The 27,637-nt window shown below is 36.3% G+C and overlaps 1 protein-coding gene across 1 annotated transcript in view; it reads right to left on the reverse strand.

The window, feature by feature from the left end:
- The window catches only part of EYS (eyes shut homolog), a 938,397-nt gene that overhangs the window by 539,426 nt on the left and 371,334 nt on the right, over positions 1–27,637 (reverse strand). The window contains exons 16-21 of the mRNA XM_069804576.1: positions 25,395–25,517; positions 23,515–23,628; positions 22,228–22,341; positions 21,665–21,778; positions 7,192–7,389; positions 4,643–4,764 (exon numbers count right to left, since the gene is read on the reverse strand). Coding sequence (XP_069660677.1) covers positions 4,643–4,764; positions 7,192–7,389; positions 21,665–21,778; positions 22,228–22,341; positions 23,515–23,628; positions 25,395–25,517 — 785 coding nt within the window. The remainder of the gene's footprint in view (positions 1–4,642; positions 4,765–7,191; positions 7,390–21,664; positions 21,779–22,227; positions 22,342–23,514; positions 23,629–25,394; positions 25,518–27,637) is intronic.

Genomic DNA, 27,637 nt, shown 5'->3' on the forward strand with positions numbered 1-27,637 from the left:
CAACACCAAAGAGGAAGAATACGTATTGCAAGTATCATTCTGGCAATGCTAATTGTCTCACTTCGACACAGAAAAATGCATCAGAGGTATTTGAGCTGTTGGACTGCAGAATGGAATTTCTACTAGGGCAGGGGTTATTTCTGAGCCACATTAGAGAGGTTCTAGTATGACTGTCAGTAGCTTGTGCTGGTATACAGTAGCTCTTGGGTGACTGGAATTCTCAGGTGCAGTGGAAAATCGGAGCCTCCTTAAGCTGACATAGTTGTGTCATTCAGCTGTGTACTTCACCTACCCTGACCCCATCCCACGGTCCGATTGCTTAATGCCATCTACTGCCTGGAGAGCCAAGGTAAAGGCTGTGAAGTATATGTTGCAATCAGAGTGTATATTGGAATTCTTTCTCACATTAAGATCTTTGGTCCTTGACTTGTATAAGAAGGCTACTGTAAAAATCTTTGGAAGAAAATGTGTTTGATGGAGAAATTATGAAACTCCTGAGATCTCCATCTGTTTTTAAGTCTTCCTTGATTATGCCTCAGTTGCTCCCCATCCCCCAGTTTATTACCTTTTAGAGGAGGAGGAGGAGACCCTTTAAATGTTAAAAATTCATTCTCTAGGGGATTGTTATCTTAATATCTGGTTTTTTACAGCTGTTTTGTCTGAAGAAGAAGAGGGAATGGGTCTTCTTCCATTTTTATGAATATATGTTAATTCATTAATCCTCTTTGCATCTGCTGAGGAATCTTGGTGTATAAACTGGCATCATTTGATGTGGAAGAAATTCAGTACTCTCTGACACTGAATACAATAAGAAGGACATTGTATGTGGAATAATATAGTCGCATATAAACTGAATAATGCAATCACTTTGTGAGCGAGTCTTTTATGTCCCTTTCTGGATTCAACTTAAAAGATGATTCACATGAAAGTTATTTCAGAAACTTATATCAGAAATTTTAGTTTAAGTAAATATACTATAGAGAAGAACAGAGAAGAAGAAAGTATAAATATTGAATAGCAATGCATTATTATTGCTATAGCAAAACAAAACTACTAGCAATTCACTCTTTATTGTCTTAAAAATATGCTGATACTAACTTCTCAATTTAGCAGAGCCCATTCGGTATTCATTTTCCTTTTTTTGAGCACAAAATTATATTACTCTCAAAAATGCCAATGAACAGTCTTCTAATGAAACAAATACTGAAGATTTTTTTTCTGTGCATTAACTAACATCAGAATGAACACTTTAGTATGAATGTTTACTATAATGTTGAAAACATAGGTGAACTATATTGAGAAAGCCATTGAGGTCTGAAAAAGATCAAATCCCAGGTCTAAAATGACAGCTTGCCATTAAGTTCCTACAGTATTTATTTTGTGTAGTTAGTAACTGAATCCACGTAAGTTAGATTTTTTTAATGTCAGGCTTTCTCTGAAATAGTGAGTCTGCACGGATCTCACTGATTTGCTGTGTCACAGTCCATTTAAAACAAAATGGCATAGGTCTGTGACAAAGAAGGTGAGAAATGTATCAGTACTGCAGGACAAAAACAAACACAAATGAATCAAGAAAACAAAAGCATGAAAGGCATATGAACAAACATCTAAAACAGTGTTAAAAATTGCAGTGAGCTACCATTCTTTGTCAGGTTTAATTTTGCCCAAATTAAAAAGTCCCCCTGGATCAATATTACAATTCATTCAGTGAAGCTTAGCAGACATTCTTGATGGAATTATATGTTTATTTTATATCTATATTTATAATTTTGTCCATTTCTGATATCTTATTTTTTTGGGAAGGTTGTTGTTTAAACTTTTGCATATACAGCTCCACTTCATGAGGCTCAGTTAAAGCATCAGCTGCAGTTAGGAATAATACTTGGAATGTCTACATATACAACACAATCTCATGGAGAATAGGACAGTACATGCCTTGTGAACATAAAATTTATTTCTGGAATGCTCTCTAACCTGATTTTGAGATGGGATTATGTGTCCAGTATGAAAGCTTGAAATATTAATTGCAGTCTACTGGTAAAGAAATAGGCACTTGCAATAGCATCCAAAGACAAGAACAAAAGTGTCACAAGCTCTGTGGTCTCCATATCATGCATTTAATTTTGTCCAAGGTGTTTACTAGTTCTTGAAGCATATTTACAAAAAAATTTATACAATACGTAAAGTGTTCTAACTGTGAAAAGAAGAAACAACTCTGGAAATCAGAGTAGAGGATCTGAGAAAATTCTCTTGAAGCATGTAACTTCTGTTCAAGTTTAGGAAATAGTGATAGCTGTGGGTTACCACCAGGATTTGTCAGAAGTGCTATTTCTTTCTATAGGTACTAAAAAAAAAAAAAAAAAAAGAAAAAAGGCAAAACAACAAAACCCCAAACAAACAAAACCCCAGAAACCCACACATCCCTCACACACCTCTGTGATTCTGGGATGCAGTTCAGCTGGAAATGCAGACACCTAAACGCGTGTGTCTGCTTCAGCACTAATGCAGCCTAGCTATACAGTCAGTGGTACCTACAGGAGTGGTGGCTTGACGCCAGGTGCCCACCAAAGCCGCTCTATCACTCCCCTCTTCAGCTGGACAGGGGAGAGAAAATATAATGAAAGGCTCATGGATCGAGTTAAGGACAGGGAGAGATCATTCACCTATTAGCATCACAGGCAAAACAGACTCAACTTGGGGAAAACTACCTTGATTTATTATCAATCAAATCAGAGTAGGGTAATGAGAAATAAAAACAAATCTTGAAAAATACACCTTCCCCCCACCCCTCCCTTCTTCCTGCCTCAACTCCACTCCTGGTTCTCTCTACCTCCTCCCCTCAGCGGTGCAGGGGAACAGTGAACGGGGGTTGGGGTCAGTCCGTCATACCTTGTCTCTGCCGCTCCTTCCTCCTCAGGGGGAGGAGGACTCCGCACTCGTCCTCTGCTCCAGCGTGGGGTCCCTCCCAAAGGAGAAAGTCCTTCATGAACTTCTCCAAGGTGGGTCCTTCCCACGGGCTGCAGTTCGTCACAAACTGCTCCAGCGCGGGTCCCTTCCCCGGGCTGCAGTCCTTCAGGCACAGACTGCTCCAGCGTGGGTCCCCCGCGGGGTCACAGGTCCTGCCAGCAAACCTGCTCCAGCGTGGGCTCCTCTCTCCATGGGGCCACAGGTCCTGCCAGGACCCTGCTCCAGTGCGGGCTTCCCATGGGGTCACAGCCTCCTTCGGGCATCCCCCTGCTCCAGCGTGGGCTCCTCTCTCCCCGGGCTGCAGGTGAAGATCTGCTCCCCCGTGGACCTCCCTGGGCTGCAGGGGGACAGCCTGCCTCACCGTGGTCTTCATCACCACGGGCAGCAGGGCAATCTCTGCTCCGGCGCCTGGAGCACCTCCTGCCCTCCTTCTGCACTGACCTGGGGGTCTGCAGGGCTGGTGATCTCACAGCTTCTCACTCCTCTCTTCAGCTGCAGTTTCTGTTGTGCAGCAACTTTGTCCTCTTCTTAAATCTGTTCTCCCAGAGGCACTACCACCGTTGCTGATGGGCTCGGCCTTGGCCAGTGGCAGGTCCATCTTGGAGCCGGCTGGCATTGGCTCTGTCGGACATGGGGGAAGCTTCCAGCAGCTTCTCACAGAAGCCATCCTTGTAGCCCCCCGGCTACCAAAACCTCGCCACACACGCCCAGTACAACAGGGTTGTTCAGTTCACCCAAAGTGGACATCTGCAAGATGGGCAGCTGACTCTCTCTCTGGGTTCTGCTGACTGCATCAGCAAGGTTTCTAGCATCTTTGTGGGTGCCTAGATGCTTAGCTCATACCACATACAGACACCTACATTTAGGCATCTAATATTAATCTGAATTCTACACCTTGCTTTAACATTTTATTAATTTAATATTCTCACAAACATGCTGGGATAAACTAGAAGAAGGAAAAAATAGCCAACCTTTCTTTCATTTGTTTTAACCACCCCCAATTTCTCTGAAAGTCTGAATGTTTCTTAAGGGCAGTATTCATACTGTATGGTCTTAGTGTCCCTATTGAGTACATTGACAACAAATACGCTCCTGACAGACTCCTGGAGGGTGTGACACAGAACGTGGGCCACCTCTGGTGCCAAAGTTTACACAATGTGAATGTCTTTCTCCTCTTCTCCTCCCATGAAGGGATCAGTTGATAGAATGCTTTTATTTCTGAGAAGAAAGAAGTTATTTTTAATACTTTTCATGTGTCAGGAACTAATATAGCTGAAGAATTTTGAAAATAAGTGCTGAAGTACTTAAAATAAAGCAATTTTGGGGGGTAAGATACTTTTTAAGCCCCTTTGAAGCCAATGTCATAGGTGTAAATGAGTATTCCTGTCACTTATAATGAGGCCATAAACACAGGTAGTTGAAAATATTCTGCTCCTTTTGAATTCCCCAAATATCCATGTTGACTCAATAACGGCTTTAAAATGATAAAAGCATTCCTCTTTCCCACTGCCCATATCATTACAAATAAAGAAAAAAACAGTGGCTGGAAAGCACGATTATAAAACTCTTGACAGGTGTACGGATTAAGTGGAGGTTTAGAACTCACAATAGTATTGCTTTAGATTTCAGACGAAAACTTAGCAATCATTTTAATTAAAAAATATTCTCTACTAACCAGATGTAGGTCAACACACGTAGAATTGTGTTCACAAGCGTTGATTATGCAGTCGTCAATGTCCTGATCACATTTCAGTCCTGCATATCCTGGGTTGCACAAACAATAGAAGCCATTGACAACTGTAACAGAGAGAGTATTTTAGTATTAAGAGTGTTTTAGAACAAGAACCGAATGTAGTAAAATTAAGTACGTTACAGTTATGACTGCTATCTGGAAGAGATTTGGACTGGTCTTACCTAAAAGGTGTGGACATGTTAAAAAAAATTGAAAAAAATGAAATGCAATATCTCAAAACACCTTCTTAATAGGAAAGCAGATTTATGTGCTGCATTTTACTTAAACAATTCAAATATTTTGATATAAGAATTAAAAATCAATGACCCATTACTAGCTTCTGAAAAATCATGGCATCTTATAAGCTAATGAGTAATTTTCCATCACAAAACTGTACACAAAGTACATAAGATTTTATCTTTGATGTTGTGCCTAAATGAGATGGGGCAGTTAAACGTTGTTTGGTTTGTTGAGGACTTTTTTTGGTAAGGAACACCTCATATTATACTACTATATTATAAGAAAACTTGCTTGAGTTGAATTTGGAGCTCAACCTATGATGTATTTCCATGCTTCATTTTAATCTTACCATGCTAATTATAAGAACCCTCTCTGTTTTTCATCATTAATGATCCAGACGGAGAGGAATCTTTAGAATGCTACATCCATATAAGCAGCTCGTGACAGCAATAATTGCACTTCTTGCAGGCCTGCATTTATTCTAACCTCAGAGAGGTCTCTGGATTCTTCATTATCGCTGAGGTTTACCATGGAATTTATTCTGCCACTGTGTCTGTACACGTAGCTGCTATTGTATTCATTAAATGCTTTAAGTCCTTCAGACAAGGAGCGTTATTCATCTGCTAAGAGCTTCCTAGCTTCCTCAGGATTCCAGCTTTCTGCAGCCAGTGCACGTAGTGCAGAAGAACTGAGATGTCCACATGATACACCTCAAGTCCAGAGGCACTAAAAAGACAAGCTGTCCACAAAAGATCTGGCACTTTGTGAGCGTGAAGAACTTTACTGCAGCTCATCTAAATTCCAGTTCAAAAATGTCTCTGAATCAATGTAGAGTATATAGAAAACATCTGTAAACTTATTAGGAAATAGTCTTTACTAGATATAATATGAAGCCACTCACCTTATTCCCATGTATGGAAAGGTAGAATTCTTAAAGCTTATTGAAACTGGCTTTTTTTTTTTTTTTTTTTTTAACTAGGAAAGTTTTAGGCGATAATATATTTAGTAATTTGGGGTCAGTTCTTTAAGATCTTTTCTGAAACCAGTAAGTTGATTAGATCTACTGCAAATTTGTGTAAAAATTTTGAATTTCAGGGGAATTCTCAAAACATCATTCTCATCTTAAAAAGGATGTGGGGAAACAGGGGAGAGATGTAGCAAAAGTCAAACATGGTTGCTCAGTGCTTGAAGTGTGGGACCTATGAGGAAAATCTGAGCCAGCTGGGCTTGCTTTGCATTAGTCCCTTCAAAGAAGGGATAATAGTCAGTGGGCTATATAACAACAACTTCAAGGGCAGTTGCACAAATGACAGAACTGAATTCCTCTTAGTAGTGTTAGACGATATAATAAGGGGCAATGGCCAAAAGTTACACTTTAGGAGATTAGGAGATTTGGGGGGGGACACTACAAGAGTAGTGCATCAGTGGAACAGGCTGTCCCAAAGAGTCTGAAGAATTTCTGTCCATCCTTAGAGGCTTTCAAAACTCAGCTAGAGAAATCCCTGGCTGACCTGTTCAAGCACTGTTGATAGTCCAGCTTCATGCAGGTTTGACTACATGACCTCCAGATGTCATTCTGCTTTCCAGCCAGCATTGTAAGCATCTCTGAAGATTACCACTTTTACATTACCAAGTGTAGGAAATGTCTGATAGGTGGTAATAGCCCCATAAAACTTTCCAGTAAGTACTCCATACATAATGGGTACTAATAAACTTAGCCTGCCAATCCAGACAGAATATAGTAGAGTAATTCATCATCAAGTTGCTTCTAAAACCTTTAAGTATATCTATCAGCGAAAGTGTAAGTTGTACAGTTACGTGATAGAAGGCAGTTAATAGTAAACAGACACTCCATTTTGCATCAGTTTGATATTTAATGCAGTTTTTGGACTTGTTAGAATTATGACATATACTGCCTAACTGCTCCATGAGCTCCTTTTCAGCACCTGAATATTCTCTCATCGAATGCACAATGTAAGATGTGTTTGTCTAATTTAGGCATCAAAGGAGACAGCACAAATCTCATTAAAGTTTCTCATTAGCTGCAATTCTGACCCCCTGAACACACAAACCCCAGTGCCAGCAGTTGAGGCGTTTTGGCAAAAATAATCCTCCTGCTACTGGCTGTGGAGCTTCAGACAAGCTAAAGTTCAGTAAATTATCCACTGTTCTCCCCCGAGCAGCTCAGTAGCTACAGAAGCTTCAACAGAAAGACTACTCTACATTAAAGTGAGTAACCAGACTGAACTCACTGTCATAGCAGTATCCATGGAGGCAAGGGTTAGAACTGCACTCATTGACATTGATCTCACAACGTGGACCTGCAAAGCCCTTCACACACTGGCACTGGAATCCAAGGGGAAAAACGTCCAAATTCATTTCTTCTATGCACACAGCTCCGTTCTCACAGGGATTGCTGGCCTCACAAGGCCTAAATTCACAGTTCAAACCTGAAAAGGAAAATGGCAAAGCTGTCAGTGTTTAACTAATGAACATATCCCTGCAGCTGCTGCCTATTATGAGCTGTAGTTTCTTTATATCCCTGGTTAAAATTGAGTTGAAGGGTCTCAGAAGTACATATATGTACATCACCATGCAGAAACATTTATTTGCTTTGTAGAATTACAAACATAAAAAGACAATTTTATCTGTTTTGTTTATATAATGACATTGCATTTTAAAATCATAATAGATATCTCAATATATTTATAGTTTTCCTGTTTACCTTTGTCCTCTAAAACAGCTCAAAAAGGCTATTTAAAAATAATTAATTAATTCTGCTTTGAAGCTTCCTATTATTTCTTCCTGATATCCTGTTGTCACAGCTACCATACAAGCTGTTTAAACATTAACCCATAATACTGAACATGAATGAAATGCAAGTAACCTTGTATGATTGTTCAGCTTGCAATTCGCGACTACACAAATTATATTACTGGTTATGTATGTATTTAAGAATGAGTGACTGTTTCTATCGTTTATAAAAATTCCATACAATAGAAAATCTGACACGGTTCCTTTCTACTCTTTCCTGACACTCTAGTGTATAACAGATTATGTACATTTATCTGGGCTAATCAAGGAACTGTGTGATGGTGATCTTGGGTCGCAGATGCCCTCATCTAAATCTTTAATTTGCAATAAATAGATCAAAAAGATTAAAAGGCCCTTTAAAACGAGTCTTAGTTTGTTAGAACATAAGACTGATTCATGTTTGCCAGTAGTGAAACTCGAAATGATGAGGGCAGAGAGAACAGAGATCAAATGGGTTTGGGTTTGTAAAGTTGCCTCCCTTCTCCCTCAGTACTGCTGAAGGCAAGTCTGTTCTTTCAGGCTGTTTCAGACAGAGCTCAGTCGCTTTCGGGGCTGCAACAAACCGTACACAAGCCCCTCTGAGCCCCTTTGAAGCCCACCTGCCTTTCTGCGAGTGTTGAGGCCAGGCTGTGTCTATGCGATGCTCTCTGGCAGAGCTGCCCAGGGTTTGCCGTACCCCAGGCCCTCTGCCCACTTCCCCAGTGCCCTTCCCCCAGCTCTGGTTGCCCAGCCATTCCTTCCTGGAGCAGCTTCTCCCTGCCCCAACCACCTCCCTCTTCCTTAGACAGGCTGTGACCTTAACCCGGTGATGGGCAATGTGACACTACAACTTAAAGCACCTGGGTAGTCATGTGGAAAATCAACTTCATACAGCTGTGTTGTGGTGGGTTGACCTTGGCTAGCTGGTGAGGGTGTACGCATCACACTCAGACAGCCTACGTGCCTCTCCGGATGAAACCAACTCTTCCTCACCTGTTGTCATGGCCCAATACTTATTCCATGAGTGAACCTCTGTAGGTGAAGAGAGAGTCTACTTCAAGCTGTCAGGAGTCATCATCTTCCCTCCTCCTCTACCTATCCTTCCCCACTCCTTTGATCCTGCTCCTGTGGGTATCAGGCTTTTGATCCTTCAGGGTCTCTAAGAAAAACCTCTTCATCTTCCATTTTGTCATCATTGATGCTGTGTAGCCTGTTCTTCCTCTCCAGCTCCTTCCCCTGGCAGCATGGCAACTCAACGAGGATGCATCTCTGGCCGGTAAGGAGCTCATGCACCTTTCTCCCATGCTGTTCTGCAAGCAGGAGCATGGGTTTATACCTCTTCTTCAGATTCTTGCTCAAGGTACCTTCCCAGAAGGGTATGAATTCCAGTGAAGTTTGTACTAATTTGAAATTACACCAAAATTGTTCCCTGACAAAAAAGACTTTTTACCCTCTTGAAGGAATTAGGGGAAACACAAATTACTGCTTTTGTTCTAGCTATACTAAAGCAAAACAGCACAAAGCAAAAAATATTTATGTTATCCTGACATTTCTAAAGAACGGTAAATTAAAACCTGGTGATAAAGTTGATGATCTGGGTTAACAATCCTATTTATCAAATGAGGCCCAAACATGTGCTATAATATTAATTGCTAGTAGTATGCTAAACAGTTTTTTCAGTGCCTTCTTTCAAGCAACCTTCACCACTCTTTAATTAGAAATTCCACTTCTTTTTCCTCCCTCCCAACTTTCCTGCATATCACTGCATGGAAAATCTTTTTCTGCTGCTGGCAGAAATGGCAAAGATTTCATTCATATTCAAACTGGAAGATTGGGAAAACAAAAAGACAAGAAAATAATAAGACACTCTCCCACCCACTCAGTCCCTTTCCCTGAATCAATTAATTTTTTTAACCATCACTGTTGAGAATTAATAATTTAAAAGACCATTCTCTCACTCAGAGGATCACAACTGCTTATATGATTTTAATACAATTCTGAAAATCATTCATTATTAAATAATTGATTGTTGATGCTGATCAATATTAGTAGCAAGAAAACAAGAAAAGAAAGTTGGCTGATTTAAAGTAGAATTTTTTTAAAAAATGCAAAACCACACAAAGATCAAGGTTGGATGGTGATAAGCAATGGTGGTTACATGTTAGTACAATGAATGCACTCCTGCTGTTGCTCTCATATCAGCATTTTTTTACAAAGTTGTATATGTATGATTAAAGCTATTTGGATAAATTAATCAGCAGGTTATAGGTGAAATAAAGACCTGTAGGTTATAGGTCTTTAGTAAAGTAGATTAATCAGAATACAGAATTCATGTCTTCTGCATTTTCTCTTTCTTGTAAAATATTTGTTGGAGAATTTTTGTGCAAATATATAAATATTAAATGTTTAAATTTAGCTGACTAATTTGAACACATCTATTTTTTACTAAATATAGGAAAGTTCTCACTTGATCTGGTAAGTTTCTGAAATAGTAAGCCTGTGATTGCTGACAGAAAGGAATGCTGTGCCTGGGGAAGAGTTTATAAACTGTCTTCTCCCACTGACATATCAGGATTTTTAAATTGGCCATCACAGAGTAAAAAGGTAATATTCACTATACATAGTTAGCTGACAAAAAAGAGAAAGAAAGTATGCCCAACAGATCAAATGTGAAAGAATCAAACACAGAAGTTCATTAATGAATTAATAAGTTCAAGTTTTGCTTGTTTAATTCTTGGCTATATTTTATTGATTATAAGAATAGATTGTCTTTACTTTACTAGGCAATTAAAGGCCTCTCTATTAGAACAAACCCCCCAAAAACCTAAAAGAATATGCAGAAATGATTAAATTACAGAGTCAGTTGAAGGACAATTTCCTTTTCAGTGGCACAATGTATTGCATTAAATATTGTACCTTCTCTCTCTGTATATAGAAGCATATACTCATAGCATATACTATGCTTCTCTATTAGCATACTATATATCAAATAATGAATAATTTATTTGGAAAATCCTCTTTTTGTTTATTTAGGAATGAGAAGCATATTGCATATTCAGAAATGTCATTCTGCTAATATTAATAAGTCCTCTCTTCTACTGTGTTTGCTAATAATACTTCTACAGCAGAATCTCTAAATATCATAAATGAACACTGAAAATAGATTTTTTTTTTTTTGCCAAAAAAGACTGTTGTGTTAAGGCTATTATTAAAAGTCAAAAGCACAATTTATAAAAATGACATAGAAAATAGATTACTTGAGATGAGTTTTCGTTTCTTTATGCGACACTATTGATGTTTGTTTGTTTGTTTGTTTGTTTTATAGCATAAATCTGTACCTGAAACATTTTGATGTGTACTACAGAATTCTCTTATAATCAGAAACGGCATCTCTTCAATGTTGTGATTCTTTTTGGAAAATAATTTAATAAAGCAGCCACTTGCTACTAATATTTTAAGGAATTAAATCTGACAACAGCTTTCAAATTCAGGATTTTGCCGTAAAGGTACAGACTGAATCAATGACAAAATATATCTGGTTGCAAACTGCTGGCATGATTATGACAATATAGCGAAGATAAACTGTCTATGGCTAGTACCAGAGCAACAAGTGTGTCATTGGGATGGCAGTTTCCTGAATACCAAGTAGTCTGATACTGGTGTTAAATACGCACTCCTGAGGACAGCAAGCTCTCAAGACAGACCAAGTGCTGTCATCGCCACGCAGTCTGTGTCGGGGTTTGGGCAAGAGAGGAGGAACCGGCTGGGTAGCAGCACCTACCCTGGGGCACCAGGCTGGGGTCGGAGGAAGGGGCTGAGCTCTGAAGTTACAAAGCGAGGGTCACAGTCCCAGTTCTACCAGCTGCTCCGCCAGAAACTGTGATGCTGATCTGATCTTTGTATCTGGTCTTTAGATATCAGCTAAATAAAAGATTTTTTTTTTTTTAATTTATTTTATTTTATTGGGAACCAGCTCCAGTAACCTTATGACTCTGGTATCATTGGATTTCAGTAGCCTTGCTTAAAGTCAATTCAGCATTGTTATAAATTTGATGGAACAGAATGTATATCATATGAATGAAGTTAATAGCATTTTACTTCAATGAAATGAGACAATTACACCAGCTTAAAGGATGTCAGTAAGGAATGAATAGGGAAAAAAGTCTACAACAGACTCATTTTATATGGCTTGGGTAAATACACGAAAATTTTCAAAAGTTCATGTTAACTCCAGAATGTTTTTATTTAAATTTACATTGTTTAGTTTATATGCTCAGTTTAAGAACACAGAGACCATTTTTTCAAAATGACACTAAACTAATTTCATATAAGAAGTAAAAGCCAATGACTGATGTGAATCTTCCATGATAAATATGTTTTCTTAGATGTTCTCTATGTTTTTAGGTTTTTTTCTTTATCATCATAACATCACTGCAATGGCATTAAATTTCAGTCTTTCTGTAACTCACCTTTTAACAACAGAGCTAAAAGACACTTCGAACATTAAAGTGAATCACCACTGTTCTCCAAGGTAAATTAAGTAAATTGAATACCATTCAATAAAAGTAAAAATATGTTTAGTTATGGGAGATAATCCAGCGTACAAAGGCACTATAAGGCTATATAGAAACCAACACACACACCCCCCAAATCCCTGCCCCCAATCTATATGCAACTTCCTGTTTTTATCAAGACTGTTCTTTGGAAACTAGTGGATACAATAATTTTAATTTTAAAAATTATTTGATTGCTTCAGAGAAATCTGTGTTTTGGTTTTCATCAACTTTACGCAGCTCAATGGCTCCCACCCTCAAAGGCTTTCATAAACTTATCATAAAATCCCAGGAACGCTAATGAGCAATGTTAGATGCCTAAAATTTGAGGTCCCTGCAAGTCTAAAGATTAAATGTCTTAATGCTAAATATGAAATTGCCTCTATTAAAAGTTCAAAATTGTCATTTTCTATAATTTTGAAAAGTTTAGATGTACCTCTAAGCTTGCCATTATTTTATAAACTGGCTGCTCTAGCTTGATCTACTTTGTGGCATAAGAAAACAAAATGCCTCTACAGCTGAGATGATTAAAGGCTAGTAAACGCAAATAAAACCCCAGAAATACCCTGGAAGTGGATAGGAAGAAAAAAAATACCTGCAGAAGCATGCATATATTGATATTACTTGAAATTAAGCAAAGTATTACTCTAATATTTTTAAAATATAGCAAGTCTCTTCTTTCAGTTCAAATTTATAGTAAATCCATTCTTTTTCTTGGAATGCAAATTCTACTTTCCATGAAAGGAATTGCTTTGTGATTCTATATATAATCTGAGAAAAGGTATTTTCTGTGAAATCCATACTAATTGAAAATCAGTAAGTTAGTTTGTTTGGTTTTTAAAGGAAGGATATTTGAAAAGCAATACTTGGCACTTTTCAAGTAAAAAAAATTTCCTTAATTGTATATGATAATGCAGACCATGCAACAATGCTGGAACAAAGCATGAGATAGACCCACATCACAAACTTTAAAATGAAAATCACACAGAGATGCACATATTATTGCTCCATACCTGTATAAATTTCTGTAAATACAGACAAAAAAAAAATTAAATACATTATTTAGGTGCATTTTTTTTCTTTTAAAATATACAAGTTTGTAACTACTGAACAATGAAGATATATCTGTATGCACATCTGTGCATTTCACATTTCAACATAAAAGCATGCTTCACTCTTTCTCACTTATAAAAGAATGCTACTAAGGAAAACAATTACTACAAATTTATTTTCTACTGAAATACATGGGAATCTTTTTCTTTTCATTCTTTTATCTTATCTTTGTTTACTACATCAGAATTCAACTGAAATTACTTATAAATATGCAGAAAAGTTACAGAAAGCTGTTATCAAACTCAGTTTTTCCTTATGGGCTAGGACCTGTGGGTGTCATTTTCAGATATAGTAATGGCCACCTTTAGTTCAGGTGGCCAAACCCTTCCCTGTTTTGAGATCCTATTTTCATTTTCTTAAAATTTGACAGATTGGCCAGACATTATGTATAGCAGCTGATACCAGGATTATTATTTTATTACTCTTATTTGTGTGTTGGCAGATGACCCCACACCATAAATAGGCCCGCCATGTAGAAAAACAAAGCAGCAAACATTTGTTTCACCAGCCATAAAAAAACCCTGAAATGTGGTAATCTTTTCTTTGAGCAACAGCAATGCCCTCATAATTTGTAGGGCAGCCAGGGAGAATGTAACCATGTTTTAAGTAAGTCTTTGAAAAATTGTGGTTTACACATACTTTCTGGAAAATTAAGGGACAGATACATACAGATTCTCTTTTGCAATGAATACACCTTGTATCACCTACGTAACTTAAATCTCCTCCCTGTGACCTGTACACCATTCTCACAGACTGACTAATGAAATTCAGACCCCTTATCTGCTGTATGTAGATGACTGGATTTACACATGCAATATTCCCAGAGTACTCATGGCTGTAAAGGCTTAGAAAATTTTCCTTGTGGCTCAAGGTGTGTCCCAAGGTGCAAACTGAAAGCAGAGCTGAAACTACAACGCATACCTCACTTGAGTTTGCATGGACAGAGTTAAGCAACCAGGGCTTTTAGAGATGCCCTTGGGTTCTCAGTGCTGGTCTGGAAGGCCATGGGTCTCCTACAGAGCTTGTCATATCTGCCAGACCCTTGTGGATATCTAACGTACCCAAGAGTGTCTAAATTGACACTAGAAACAGCTAGGCAAAAGACTTGTTCTCTGAATTGTTTCATTCTGGATGCAGAAACACCTGAATTTATGTATCTAGATGACAACTTTTAGAAACAATAGAAAAATCAGTACAAATACTAGAAAAAAATTCCAAAGAAGTTCTGCAGTGACTTCATACATGAGCCAACAGCAAGTCCCAGTTCGTACTGATTCCCCTTTAGGCATTGCACAGACTTTTCGACCAACCTTCTTTTTTATTGCTTAGAGGCAATGCATATTTCCTAGGTAATGTACCACAAACGTGGCCACTCTGCTTCTCTACCCACAGAAAGCTCCCATGTGATGCAAAGTGCCCTTCATAGTTCTATGCACCAGTTTCATTTTTCCCCTAAATAAAATTTTATTTGGCTGTTCAGTGTCAAGAGAGTGGCAAAACCAGATATAAACTGATGTTGAACAGGAGATATTCTTTTATGGTCTAACACAGAAATATGCTAGAAAGAGCCACAGGTCTTGCAAAACTGCCTTTTTGCATGGGTCTTGGCACAGGAAAGACTGAGATTTGGCCTATGAGCACTGAAAAAGTAATTGCTTCATTATCTCTACTCTAGTTTTTTGCCTTCATGAGCACTTACATTTCTTACTTATTATCTGTTTTGTAATTAGCTGTTCCCATAATAATGTCCTATGCTGAAAACTCCATTATTACTCTTGCTTTTCAACAGACTTAAGCATTTTTTTTTCTGCTGAGTTGCCTTTCTCACTAGTTTACTTTCTTTTGCAACATGTTTAATGGCCAATTACCATTTTTACTTTAATCTTAATTGGAACACATTTGGAGACATGTGTCATTAAGGCTGCAACAAATAAGTAGACATTTCCTCAGAACTGAATTTCAATTTTCCTCTACAATTACATATATTTGATTAAAAAGGTCATACCTATTAGCAACATCGAGACCAAACATATACAGTGCTTTTTTTTTTAAATGAGTCATGTAATAATTTGGATCAAAGGATAAACTTCTCTGCTCCATTTACTAAAACCAAGTTGCTAAACAGCTTTTTTTTTTTTTTTTTAAAGAAAGAAAAAAGAAAATATTCATGTCAACTCTTACAGGGCTATCGCATATCAAATATACAATCTCTACCTGAAAGGGACGTTTTAATGCTTTCTTCCTTCCTGAGCTGTCTTTGGGAACAGCAGAATACTGGCTCAGTCCATGGGTCATAGAAATGTTGGTAAAGTAGTTTGGTTCATCTTTTCATTAAATACCAGGGTAGAGAATGGGGAAAATTTGCAGTTCTGTTGTGGGAGTGTAAGATCTGTTCCTACCTTTCAATCCCAAGTATGAATAAAGCAGCCTTATAAGTCCTACTTTATTTTCTGTAAACATGAGCTGGTCTAGAAATTGTAGTGGGAACATTCTCTTTGTGCTGAAAAGCAGCATGCCTGATACAGGCATGATCCCATTTTGCTACGCTCTCAGCAAGGACTGTTGTCTAATAGTTACGACTAACTTCATTGATGTGGCTCTGTGAAACATAAAAAAGTTGTCACTTCAAAGCTGTGAACAGTAAACTTGCATTTATTACTACGGACCTGTCTGTTAGAAGAGTATTTGAATATACTGCAAGGTTCTTACAAAGGACTAAAAACACCAATACATCTAAATACGGATGAAACGGCTAATGGTTGCTGTGAAGTACCCTGAAAGTAGATATGTAATACTAGAACAACTCAAAATTGTAAGAAAGACTCATCTACTATGTAGAGGGCCAGTTTTACTAAGAAACAGTAAACCGGTGTTTATCAGTGGAGCATTTGAGCAGCTCTTCTACTAAGATATCTTTGAACAACTGAATGAACTGCAAACATTCCTCCCCTTCCCTTCATACAACTGAGCAAGATCCAAATAAAATCTGTAAACTGATGTGCTCCACCAGCTGTAAGACTCAAAACTAAGGAAAGCAAATGAAACTGTAGCAATCCAGAAATACAGTTCTGATTTTGCTGGCACAGATGGAAGTATATAATGGATGGATATGTTTCAGCTTCATAACAAAATAAATAGCTTAAGGCAAAAAATGTACTTTGCTAAATTATATTGGAGACCAGCATGGGACTGGAAAATACGGTAGGTTTGAGGTTTGGAAAAATACTTTTTTACTCCTTAGCATAAAAGAATGAGGAGTCTTTCTCTCTTTCATTGAAAATTAAAGGTCATGTTGATTTCAAAATATGGTCATTATCAACTTCTGCTTCCTATTATTCTCTGTAAATAAATACTTTCAGGTCTGCATTTAACAAGCTACCACATGGAAGGAACAGCATGTATATAAATACAGATGAAATACAGATATATGTTTTATATATAAAATTTACTAATTGCACTGTTCTTGAATTGTGTGTGAATTTTTAATGGAACAAGACAGTATTTCCTGATAGAGACATGGGAGCTTTCATTCTACCTTCCATCAAACTGTTAGGGCCCCTAAATGAGGTACAGTCTCACAATATGTTTCTCACACACTCTGCTCTCTTCTGAAGCACTTCATATCAATTCTGTAATAACTGTTATTCTATTATAGAAAGGCTACAGTTGTAGAATCCATATCATAATAGAAAAGATATTATAACTCCCCAGCTAGGATACTATAATGGAATCAAGCCCATAAGAGGGCTGAGAGGACTGCTTAACACTGTAATAGATAAATTACTGCCAAAGACTATCAGTGATAATGTATTGGCCAAAACTGTAGCTGAATGTGCTTCTGAGCTGTTTGTCTCCTGGTGCTAATATTAAAATCTTTGATTTGTCCTGGACCCAAATTGAGTTCATCTTCCCTCCTGCTCCCAGTTCCAAATAGTTACTTTGCCAGTAGGGAACGCAACAGAAAACGAGCTGATCCCCCTTCTCTGTTTCTGAGCAACTTAACTTCAGAATGTCTTCTGACAAAAAATGTCCAATATGCATGACTATTAGTGTTATAACTCAGATATGATAGAAAATGGGTGGAAGAGGGAGACATTTCTAAAACAGTAGCATATTTGCAGGGACTAATACATTAGAACCAAACAGAAGCAACTATACCAGATATGTACTTAGGTTAAATCTTGTATGAAAGGAACGTTATACTACAGTATGTGTAAGTGGCAGCATGGTAAATAGCATTTCAGCATTTAAGTGTGAGGTGTAATAGTAATTTGTACTATACAAGTCAGTGACAGAACGCTAGTGAAAGCACACAGAAACAGAGAACTGGACTTTAAAAAGTGGACTGTCTTACTGGGGTAATTAGAACGTATTCACAGGCACATAGAGTATTTGTGGCATACATAACTATTATAAACGGCAAAAGCATATTATATAAATCTAGATGCTATTATTTTTTTCTCCATTTGACATTAGTTACAACACATGGTCAGTGAGGCTCAGTAACTTCTAGGATTTCTGTGTGGGTTTACACAGGAATCTCTTCAGTAATAACATAATCTGGTACGATTTTTTTTTTCTTTAATCAAATCTTGAGCTTCCTCCAAACCAAGGTCAAAAGAGTTATGATATAAAAGTATATGGACTTTGAAGTTCATTATTTTATACTTTATCATGACTACAGGTAAAGCTCTATGATTTTGGAAAATAGAAAGTCAATTTTCTTCTCCACAGGACAAGAAACCTGGCTGAAATAGGATGAAAGGACTTCAATTATCATATTTAGTAATTAGAACATTATTAGAATCTGACAAGGATGTTATTTTGTATCTGGAAGTCTTATAAGTTTCTTCAGTTTTCTTTTGAATTATGCATAGATGGACTGCTAGTACCCTCAAGCTGTTCAGCTGAACATTTGGGAAGAGTCAAAGGTAGCAATTTCAGTGGCAGTAATTCCAATGAAATACTAGAATATATAGAAAGACCAGTGATCTATACTAGCTGTGGGGAATCCTCTGTCAGGGTGATGTCAGATATAGAAAATCCTATTTTAGATTAGAAAATCCTGTGAGAGATTAGAAAATCCTGTTTTAAATTATTAGTTAATCATTTTCAACTTCAAACAATTTTAATAATACCTAGAGGAGCAGCCAAGATCATTCTGATCCTTTCTATTCTTCCTGATTGATGATGCGTCCCTCTTGGCAGGAAAACAAACCATTGACCTGACAGAGAGCGACTTAGCGGTCAAAGTTAGGAGGGGATACCTCCCCAAACCACCACCAAAGACCACCCAAGAAGACCAGCCGAGACCCCTGCACATTCGGAGAAGGCATTTGATGTGTCATGATTATATAATCCTATGCATATGCATTAGATAGTTTGAATATGTACTAGGTAGGAGTAGTTTAATATATTATATGCAATTGTTACTGTATAAAAGAGACACACCTGATCAATCTGGTATGCTTGATTTGTGGATAGTCCACCGAGCACCAAGGCCTGAATAAAAAGCAGTATCTCTCCTGAGTGTGTGAAATTGGTCTGTGGCACACCAGCTAACGAATCCACTTTTAGGACAACAAGGGGAACATTGATAGAGAGGAATGCATTAGTTATGTCACTGTTAGGGTTACAGCAACAGCATCAGAAGACGTACTTCTCCAGTGCTCTCCATGCATTGACTTTACCATGGAAATTGGATTTTCTAAAAAGGTTTGTGCCCACAGGAAAATTAAAACATCATTCACAGATCAGGCTTGTAGAGTTAATTTGCACAGCCTGGACTGTCAGGCATCTGAAGAAAAATCCAGATATATACCACTGCCCAAGCATTATTGTTCTTAAAAGCTTTGGATGTCTTCCAGTGTTGTATGGAAGCCAATGGAATGAGTTAAAACATTTTGTCAAAGTAGACAAATCCATGCTATAAAAAAAAAACCAAACAAACCAAAAAACACACATGAAGAATATAAGAAACTATGAGTATACAATGATACTTTCATAAAATTTCTGATGGATTTTCATATTCATATAGGACTAATGTATAAGTTTGTTAAAATATAAAAGTACATATTCAGGATATCAAAAAGTTTGCAGCACATAACAATGAGAAGTAGCTGTACTTGCTCTCAAAAGAAGTGAAATGGAAAGAAAGCCAAAATGTGAAGATTTTTCTGTTTTCTTTTTAAGAGGAGGAAATAAAGGGGAAGAAAAAGGAAAACAGAAAAATCAAAACTTTCTGGTTGTATTCTTGCATTGTCTCCTTGTCAAAATAAACAAATGCGAATAGTCAAGGAAATCAGGAAGAAAGAAAGAAAAAGGTATGCAAACCACTTTCTATAGATAGAACCCATTTCCAGCTTAATCTGACAGGATACCTTTTGTATGAATACACCTGAATGTCCAAATCATTCTCTGAATTTCTTAATTCTACATTCTATATAGTAGAGGTCTGATGTATGCATCCTGATCAACTGGTGTATTATACGTTCCTAATACTGGTGCATACCTTTCAAGTCAGATTTTGTGATGGGGAGAACCAAACCATTACAATGTATTATGGAAATACAAGTTCAGGTTGCTTTTCAAATAAATAACAGCATTCATAATATAGCTTTATGCTTTTCCACTGAGAATAACAGAAGTAGCAAGAAAATCTGTGACAATATTCCAAAAATAAAACATATTCCTCTATAACTTCTACCATTAATATAATGCATTCACTTTCTTAATAAAGCAATTCTGTAATCTGTAATTAGTGCATACAAAGGTATTTGTTACTGTAACCTGAATATTTCCATACAATTAGAGAACATAGTTTAACTACCCGTTATGTTGACTTACTGTGAGTCTGCTAAAGACTACATTTACAGCAGTTTAATACTAAATAAACAGATGGCACAAGACAGGTAGAGTTTTCATATGAAACTAATTCTGCTTTTATTTATACCACCATAAATTTAGGTATCATCAGTATAAGAATTTGATCTTGAAATTTGCAAAGTAAACCTGTAAAGAAGCAGTCTCTAAACCTCTTTTATTTCAACAAGAATCCTATAGATTCTAGACATCCTGTACCAAGAATATGATGTTTTCAGAGGATCTCAGTTACCATTTATGAATCTTGCCAGCAGGGTTTAACTTTTCCATTGAGAGTATTAGACACTGCTGGCTTCTTGAAGGATGACTACAGAAATGTTGACTTTCTGAAATTTTAATCACTTACTTAAATATCTAAATGAATACCAAAGTCTTCTGAAAATCTGGCTCCTTGCGAAACAAGTACTTAAGAGACTAGTATTTCTAACCATGTACTGAAAATGATTTGACATCTTTCTGAGCAGAGGCAATTCTGATACTGCAGTACTCACTTACTTGTTATTATACTAGATTTTATTCAGCAGAGCACAAATTAAAACTAATAAAAATGACAAACTAAATTTTGACCATTAACTGAAATAGTAACAACAAACATTAGAGCTCACTCTTTTCTCATAAATGATGAATTTAATGCAAACATCTTCCCTAAAGGGGAAAAGTCCTGCTGTCTCAACATACCAAGAAAATTGCATTTTAATGATTATTCTGGAATCCTAAGTATGTATCATTATATTGAACTGCAAGAGGAAAAATGTGTTTGTATTTAATTTATGAATCAACAAGTGCCTTAAATTGAGATATCACTTGAACTAGATTTGCTCAAGAACACCGCACAATTTGTTATTTTAATTATTTTAGCAGTGAGTGTTTAAAATTCAGCCCCCAAAATTTCTATGAAAAAGGTCACAATAAAGCTTGCATTTTAAGTGTATTTCCTCTAAAAGCATCAACAGAAATAATCACACACAATTTATGGATTCTAAGAGAACTATAAATTGTTTTCTGAGAATGAAAAAATAATTTAGAGAATGCCATGACCAATTACATTAGAGAGAAAAATGTGTAGAAAAGCAACCGATCTTTGTGATGGTAGCTTAATGAGCATATGTCTCTCATTTTGTAAATAATCTTGTTTTGTTAACAAACTGATTTTAAAGTATCTATTTTGATTAATAAATAAACACTCCTAGTAGATGTATAAACAAAGTTTACTTCACATTACTTGCAGCCTAAGGCATAATTGGCTGGTCACTTTAAAAGCTTTTCTTGAGAAAATGAAGGACTAATAATGCTGTAGGAAGAGTGAAATGAGTTCAGACAATTGACAGAAATGCTTTCTAAAGTTAATTATGTTTGCTTTCCCCTCTCCCTTGGTGTTCATTACCTTTAAACGGAGCCATGCATTGGCAGAAGTAATTACCAGGTTGGTCAATGCAGGTGGCTCCATTCTTGCAGGGAAAGGAAGCACACTCATCTATATCTGTTTCACATCTTGCACCTTTGAAAAGATGAAAGATTTGAACATTTAGTAAGACAATCAGGTGCCAATTTCTAATTCATTTGCACCACAAGAAGCTCAAGCAACTTGTGAGGAGAAACTAACATAAATCAGCCAAATAAAGAGCCACACATACTAATGTCAGCATCCATTTAATTCTTATCACCACAAATACATAACAACTTATTTCTGAGTTGCTAAACGGTAACTAATCTTTCCTGTGTGTGGAAGCTTTGAAGGCCTTTTTAAATGCAGACTAATTTATCTTGTGCTATTTAGTTTACAGATGGAGTCAGTGTTCCAGTTTGTTGGAATGCAAATGAAACATTAGACCAGGGCAGATAAAGAGAAATGAGAAGGAAACAAGCAAATTAGTCAGTGATGTCTTAATGGATGCTTTGTGGACTACCTCACTGTGGAAAACAAGGTTTACTGTGAATACAACTCACCAGTAAAGCCAGGTAGACAGATGCATTCATAGCCACCAGTAAGGTCTGCACATGATGCATTATGAAGACATGGAGAAGAGTGACATTCATTTATATTTGCTTCACACGTTGTACCTATAAATATACAATCAGGCAATGGGGAGAGAAGTTACTACATAGCACATACAGTCAAATACCAACATTTATTTTACCTGAATATAGCTCACATACTGGAATCTATTTGACACCCTTTTTATATTCCAATTTGGGCATCTATGACAGTATGTTGATATTTTTAATGTTTAAGCTATGCACCGATTTTCCCAAAAGATTAAAAGTACAGTTATTGAAGAGATTCCTAAGGCTTAAAGCAGGCAATTTTCTTATTATATGAATATAGAATAATAGAACACAAATTACATTAAATGTGATAGACTGCATTGCAATGACAGGAGACGAAATATTCCTTGTGTTCATGATGAGGCAACAGATATACTCCCAGAAAATGGAAAAAGCAATCTGATGTAGACAAGAACACAATTTATTCCAGTCTAGACTATAGCTAACATAACCACGTAGCTACTTAAAGTATAAAAATACTCTATTGCTAATATTTCTGAGTGAACTTAATTTTTTATCATTTGAAGAATAAATGAAAAATTACATCAATTGCGAGGTTTAGGGAAATTCAAAGAATTTTACTAAATAAAAATGCAAGTGATAGTTGTTCTGAATATAATTAGCAGTAGAAGTGTAATATTTTGCCCTGTGACATTTGAATTATAGATTGCTTTGTATTTCAATGATTAAAAATCCATGATGTTTAAAAAATGCACTAAAAAGAAAATGGATGCACTTTAAATTCCTAATCTGAGCTGAAAGCAAAGAATAGCTGCAGATATTAATGCATCCACTTATCAAAGCGATTACATTTTTCATATAAATTGTACAAATATGCCAAGAACAAAACCTTTCCAACACATTTTTTTCTCTGATTCTATTATATTAAATCTGCCAACAGTTTAAAAAGCTTACAGAAAACAGTACATGCTATTTGCAAAATTTCAATGAACACCACTGATCCATTTTCAACAGCTAAGCCATAGCCAGCAGAAACCACCTAGTTCCATGCTGTCATGAAAACAAAGTAGATAACTTTAATCAAGGTACATTTATGCTGAATTTACATGTTTATAACTTCAGATTATGCTAAAATAAGTATACATGCATCTCTTTTGATATGTTAAAAAATTGGTGTAAGACTCAAAGTAGATTTATGAAGTTATAGTTCTATGGATTTTTTAATACCTTGAAATCCATCCTGACAGACACAACTGAAGGCATTCAGATGATCAACACAAGTAGCTCCATTGTGACAAGGGTCACTAAGACACTCATCCACCTCAATCTCACAGTTATTACCTGGAAACAAGTGAAGGATTCACTTCATTAGGAACATGCCACTGGTGAGTCACCAGCACAAGCCACAACAACAAAATGAAATAACTGAGGTTAGGTACAGGGAACTTCTACCGATGAGCCATAAATTGTCTTTGGGGAATTAATTTCTTGTTGATTAAAGGTAAAAGTGAAATGTATATATAATGTTCAACAGAGGTCTAATGGGAATTTTATACATTCATTTATAGATGTACTAAAAAATTGGCATCTTTTAATATTTTAAAGGCAGTAAAGTCTTGAGTTTTCGTAAAACATCACAAAAGTGTAAGCATGGTTTCTAAGACCAAATATTAAAATATCACAAGTCTTTTTCTATAGTAGTCTTTTTCATTAATTTATTAATTTCTGGATTTTTTATGAAGATCTCTATGCGAAATATTGGGAAAGGTTTCCATTACAGCCAAATATTTTAATTTTTTTCTTTTTTGAAACTAATAATCAAAAAGTTAGCTATTGCAATATATTTTTAAATATGTGGAGAAAAAAATTATAGATGCTGATTACTAGTTGAGAATGATGCAATTCATATTTTTTCCGGCCTTTGAGGTAGAACAAAGCTCAGAAAGTATTTATTTGAATTTTGTGTATGAATTATCTGAACAGATTATAATGGCCTCAAATTTATTATTACTTATGCCTAAAAGGTAGGTAAAAAGTTCCTGATTGTTTCAGAGGGGTTTTGAGGGCTATATCTGGCCACAGAAAAAGTATAAACTAAAAATACTAATCTACTATTATATAGATAAAAGAATTTAAACAAACATTTCAATAAAATAAGACCTCATCAAGAATTATCACAAGTAACATCGAACAATTTTACTTTATATTTTGACAATAATAATAAAATAAACCAACCATAGAAACAAGATACAGCATTTCATTATATTACAGACAAAATACTGCAGCTATTAAATTACAGATTATTTCATCTAAATGGATGCCTACATTAGGATGTAGGGCAACAATTTAAGAAGTATGGAGTCTACTCAAAATCTGAATTCCTCTGGTTGCCTGTGTCCTCCTTGACTATGGAGAGAGATTCTGGAGTCATCCTATTCCTGCTTCACAAGCCCCGTCACAGTCCCTGCAGTTCGACAGGATGGTTCTGGGCTAAAGAGCTGACCTGCCACTCAGGGAATTCCTACTGCGCTTCATTATTTCATCATACAGGTGATCAAAAAGATCTCAATCTGTATGTAGAAGGTTTCCTTTTTTTTTTTTTTACACTGTAATTTGGAATTACCATGACAGTATGCTGACATAACCAAACTAATTTTAATCTCGTCAGACTCTGTACTAATGACAATGACCTGCAGGATAGGTTTAAGCATAGTAGTTAAACCTGCCCAGGATCTTGGATGTATATTTGGCAGTTGACAGCCTTGTTACTGCAGCCTTATTGTTACAGGAACTACAAAGCAGATAAATTAAGGCCAATTTGCATATGGCTGGGAGTTGCAATCACATCAGTGTAAGACAGACACCCTGTCTAAAATAGTATAAAGGAAGAGTTATTGGAGTGGAAATAGTCCCCTGTAGTCAGTATTTTTTACAGCTGAATACCCTTACACAGCCAAGTACTTTTGTGTGCCAGGAAACAAAAGTTGTTTCTGCCTGAATCAGAGGCACACTGCTAAATTATATCTATTGCTACTTTGGAATAACTTTCTTTTCTGTGGTTTAGGACTGACTTAAACAGATGTTAAACAACCGTCCTTTGAACTCACCTATAAAACCAGGTGCACAGAAACAAAGATAGCCACCCAATATGTCTTTACAGATGCTGGAGGCTCCACATGGTTGTGAGAGGCAGGCAGCAACATCGGCTTCGCAAAACAGACCAGTAAAACCTAATGAAAAATAGAGTAACAGAAGACATAAAAACTTTATTATCACATTTAGTCTGAGAAAACAGACAACTGAGAGACCAATTTTGCTAAGCACTTTAGTGTTCTATAGTTATATTTCAGAATTTTATTTAGGATAGTGTAAAATATTCCAGTTTCTTTGAAAGTTTCGGTTTCATATACAAAGCAATTCTAAATGGAACAAAAGAACTGTATGATAAAGCCATACTTCCAATAATAAAAACCATTCAAGATACAATGGATCTCTCAAGAGAATTTGATAGAATGTCAATTTCTTCAAGTGGTTTTATGCAGATATTCCTACTTTTATTGAAAAATCAGTAGCACACTGTTGATAAAAGCCTTCTCATTTTTAGTGTGGTGTTCTGTACACCACACTAAGAAAACATCCTATGCTTCCAAGACAAAAAAGAGAATTGTCCCCATACATTCTGTTATAAAGCAGGTATTACAAGATCGGACAGGTCTGGCAGCTCATTGGTATTGATTTTTTGCACCAGTTAATTTATAGTTAATAAGAAACTTAATCTTCTGAAACATTGAGCATCCATGTTTCCTGTTGAGGGCTACATACGCACAAAATTTTAAAAAGAAATTCGAAGATAAAATACGAATTTACATTTTACACTTAGGGTATATTGGCCATGGTATTCTAGTCTCTGAAGCCATCATCCAGCAAGAAAATCACATGCTTCACTGATGACAGCATCTTTATTTTAGAACATGCACAATAAATAGTTGCAAGTAAATATTCTTTGTTTCACTGAGAAACAGTTGTTTTCAAACTCAATAAATATTTTTTAATTAATTGATATAAAGCAATTGAAAAAATCAATCACTCTGTGTGGAGCTAGGATCCAAGTGCTGAACATAAATGCCAGGTTTCAAACTTTAGACATTCGTCTTGTAACTTTTGTCATAAAAAATCAGTGAGTTAAAGTATCAGAAGTATAGTTTTCTATTCTCCTATTAACTAAACGTTTCTAAAGATTTTTAGATTCTTGCAAAAATAATGTTCCAGCAAAGATCAAAAGAGACTGGACGAATTTATTATAATTTAACAATTACAGCATGAAAAGCCACTAAAGACTTAAACCAGAGATTTGGTTCAGTGAGCTAAATATAATTAATTCCAATGTCTTACAAACTTGGATACCAAGTCTGGCTGAAGACCTGAACTTCACATTTCATTTTAAAAAAGATTTATAAAGGAATGCTGTGCTTCAGTAGCATAGGTATTGCCAGAACAGATTCTAGTATGCCATCAAGTTGCCCCATATCTGACCTTGACTTCATCAACGTTTCACACAACAAGGAGAAAAAGGAAGAATCTTCAGTCAAAGATGTTCCAACAAATCTGTATTCCTACAGTGTACTGTGATAGCTTTAAAAATTAAACATAACCCTGGTTTTATAGCATTTATTAAGTGCCGATCCAGAGTAAAAAATTATTACAGAATTTTAATAGTTCAGTCCTGCTTGGGCCTAGTTTAGCATAGAATTAAAGGAAACATAAACCATGAACTTAGGGAAGGACCGAAGAGCTCCTCATCTGGAAGATTTTTTAGTTTTTGAACAGCTGGTTAGATGAGGCAAGACAGCAACTTCTGACCATCAGGGTAAATTGCTGAAACATGTTGCGCTTTAGAAATCCTGGCTTGTGTAACAAGCCTTTGAGGCATCAATACAAGACAATGCATATTAAAATTGCCCTACACATGCAGTCACTCTGGTTTCTAAATCAGTAGATGCAGAAAGGTGTCTTCAAGCTATGTTTCTATTCCATCCCAAACACCAGCTGTGCAACGTTCGCACACAGCTGAAGTTTTCCTCCCTGTTGATTGCTATTAAAAATTTAAGCATCTCTCTCATTTTTGCCTTCGTAAATAGATGTTAACATCTGCTTACTAAAGTGCTACATAAAACTAATATAAAAAATTATGATAAAGAAGTAAAATGGAAAGATTAATCAATGATGGTAACAGTTCTACACAAATATAACTATTATATGTGGTTATGTGACTGCCATCCAAGTGGAGATACTGAATATAGAAAAGCCAACATGATTTTTTTGTTTGACAAATTAAAAATAAATATTCATT

Source organism: Haliaeetus albicilla, chromosome 17 (assembly GCF_947461875.1).
Source record: "Haliaeetus albicilla chromosome 17, bHalAlb1.1, whole genome shotgun sequence".
Taxonomy (NCBI): domain Eukaryota; kingdom Metazoa; phylum Chordata; class Aves; order Accipitriformes; family Accipitridae; genus Haliaeetus; species Haliaeetus albicilla.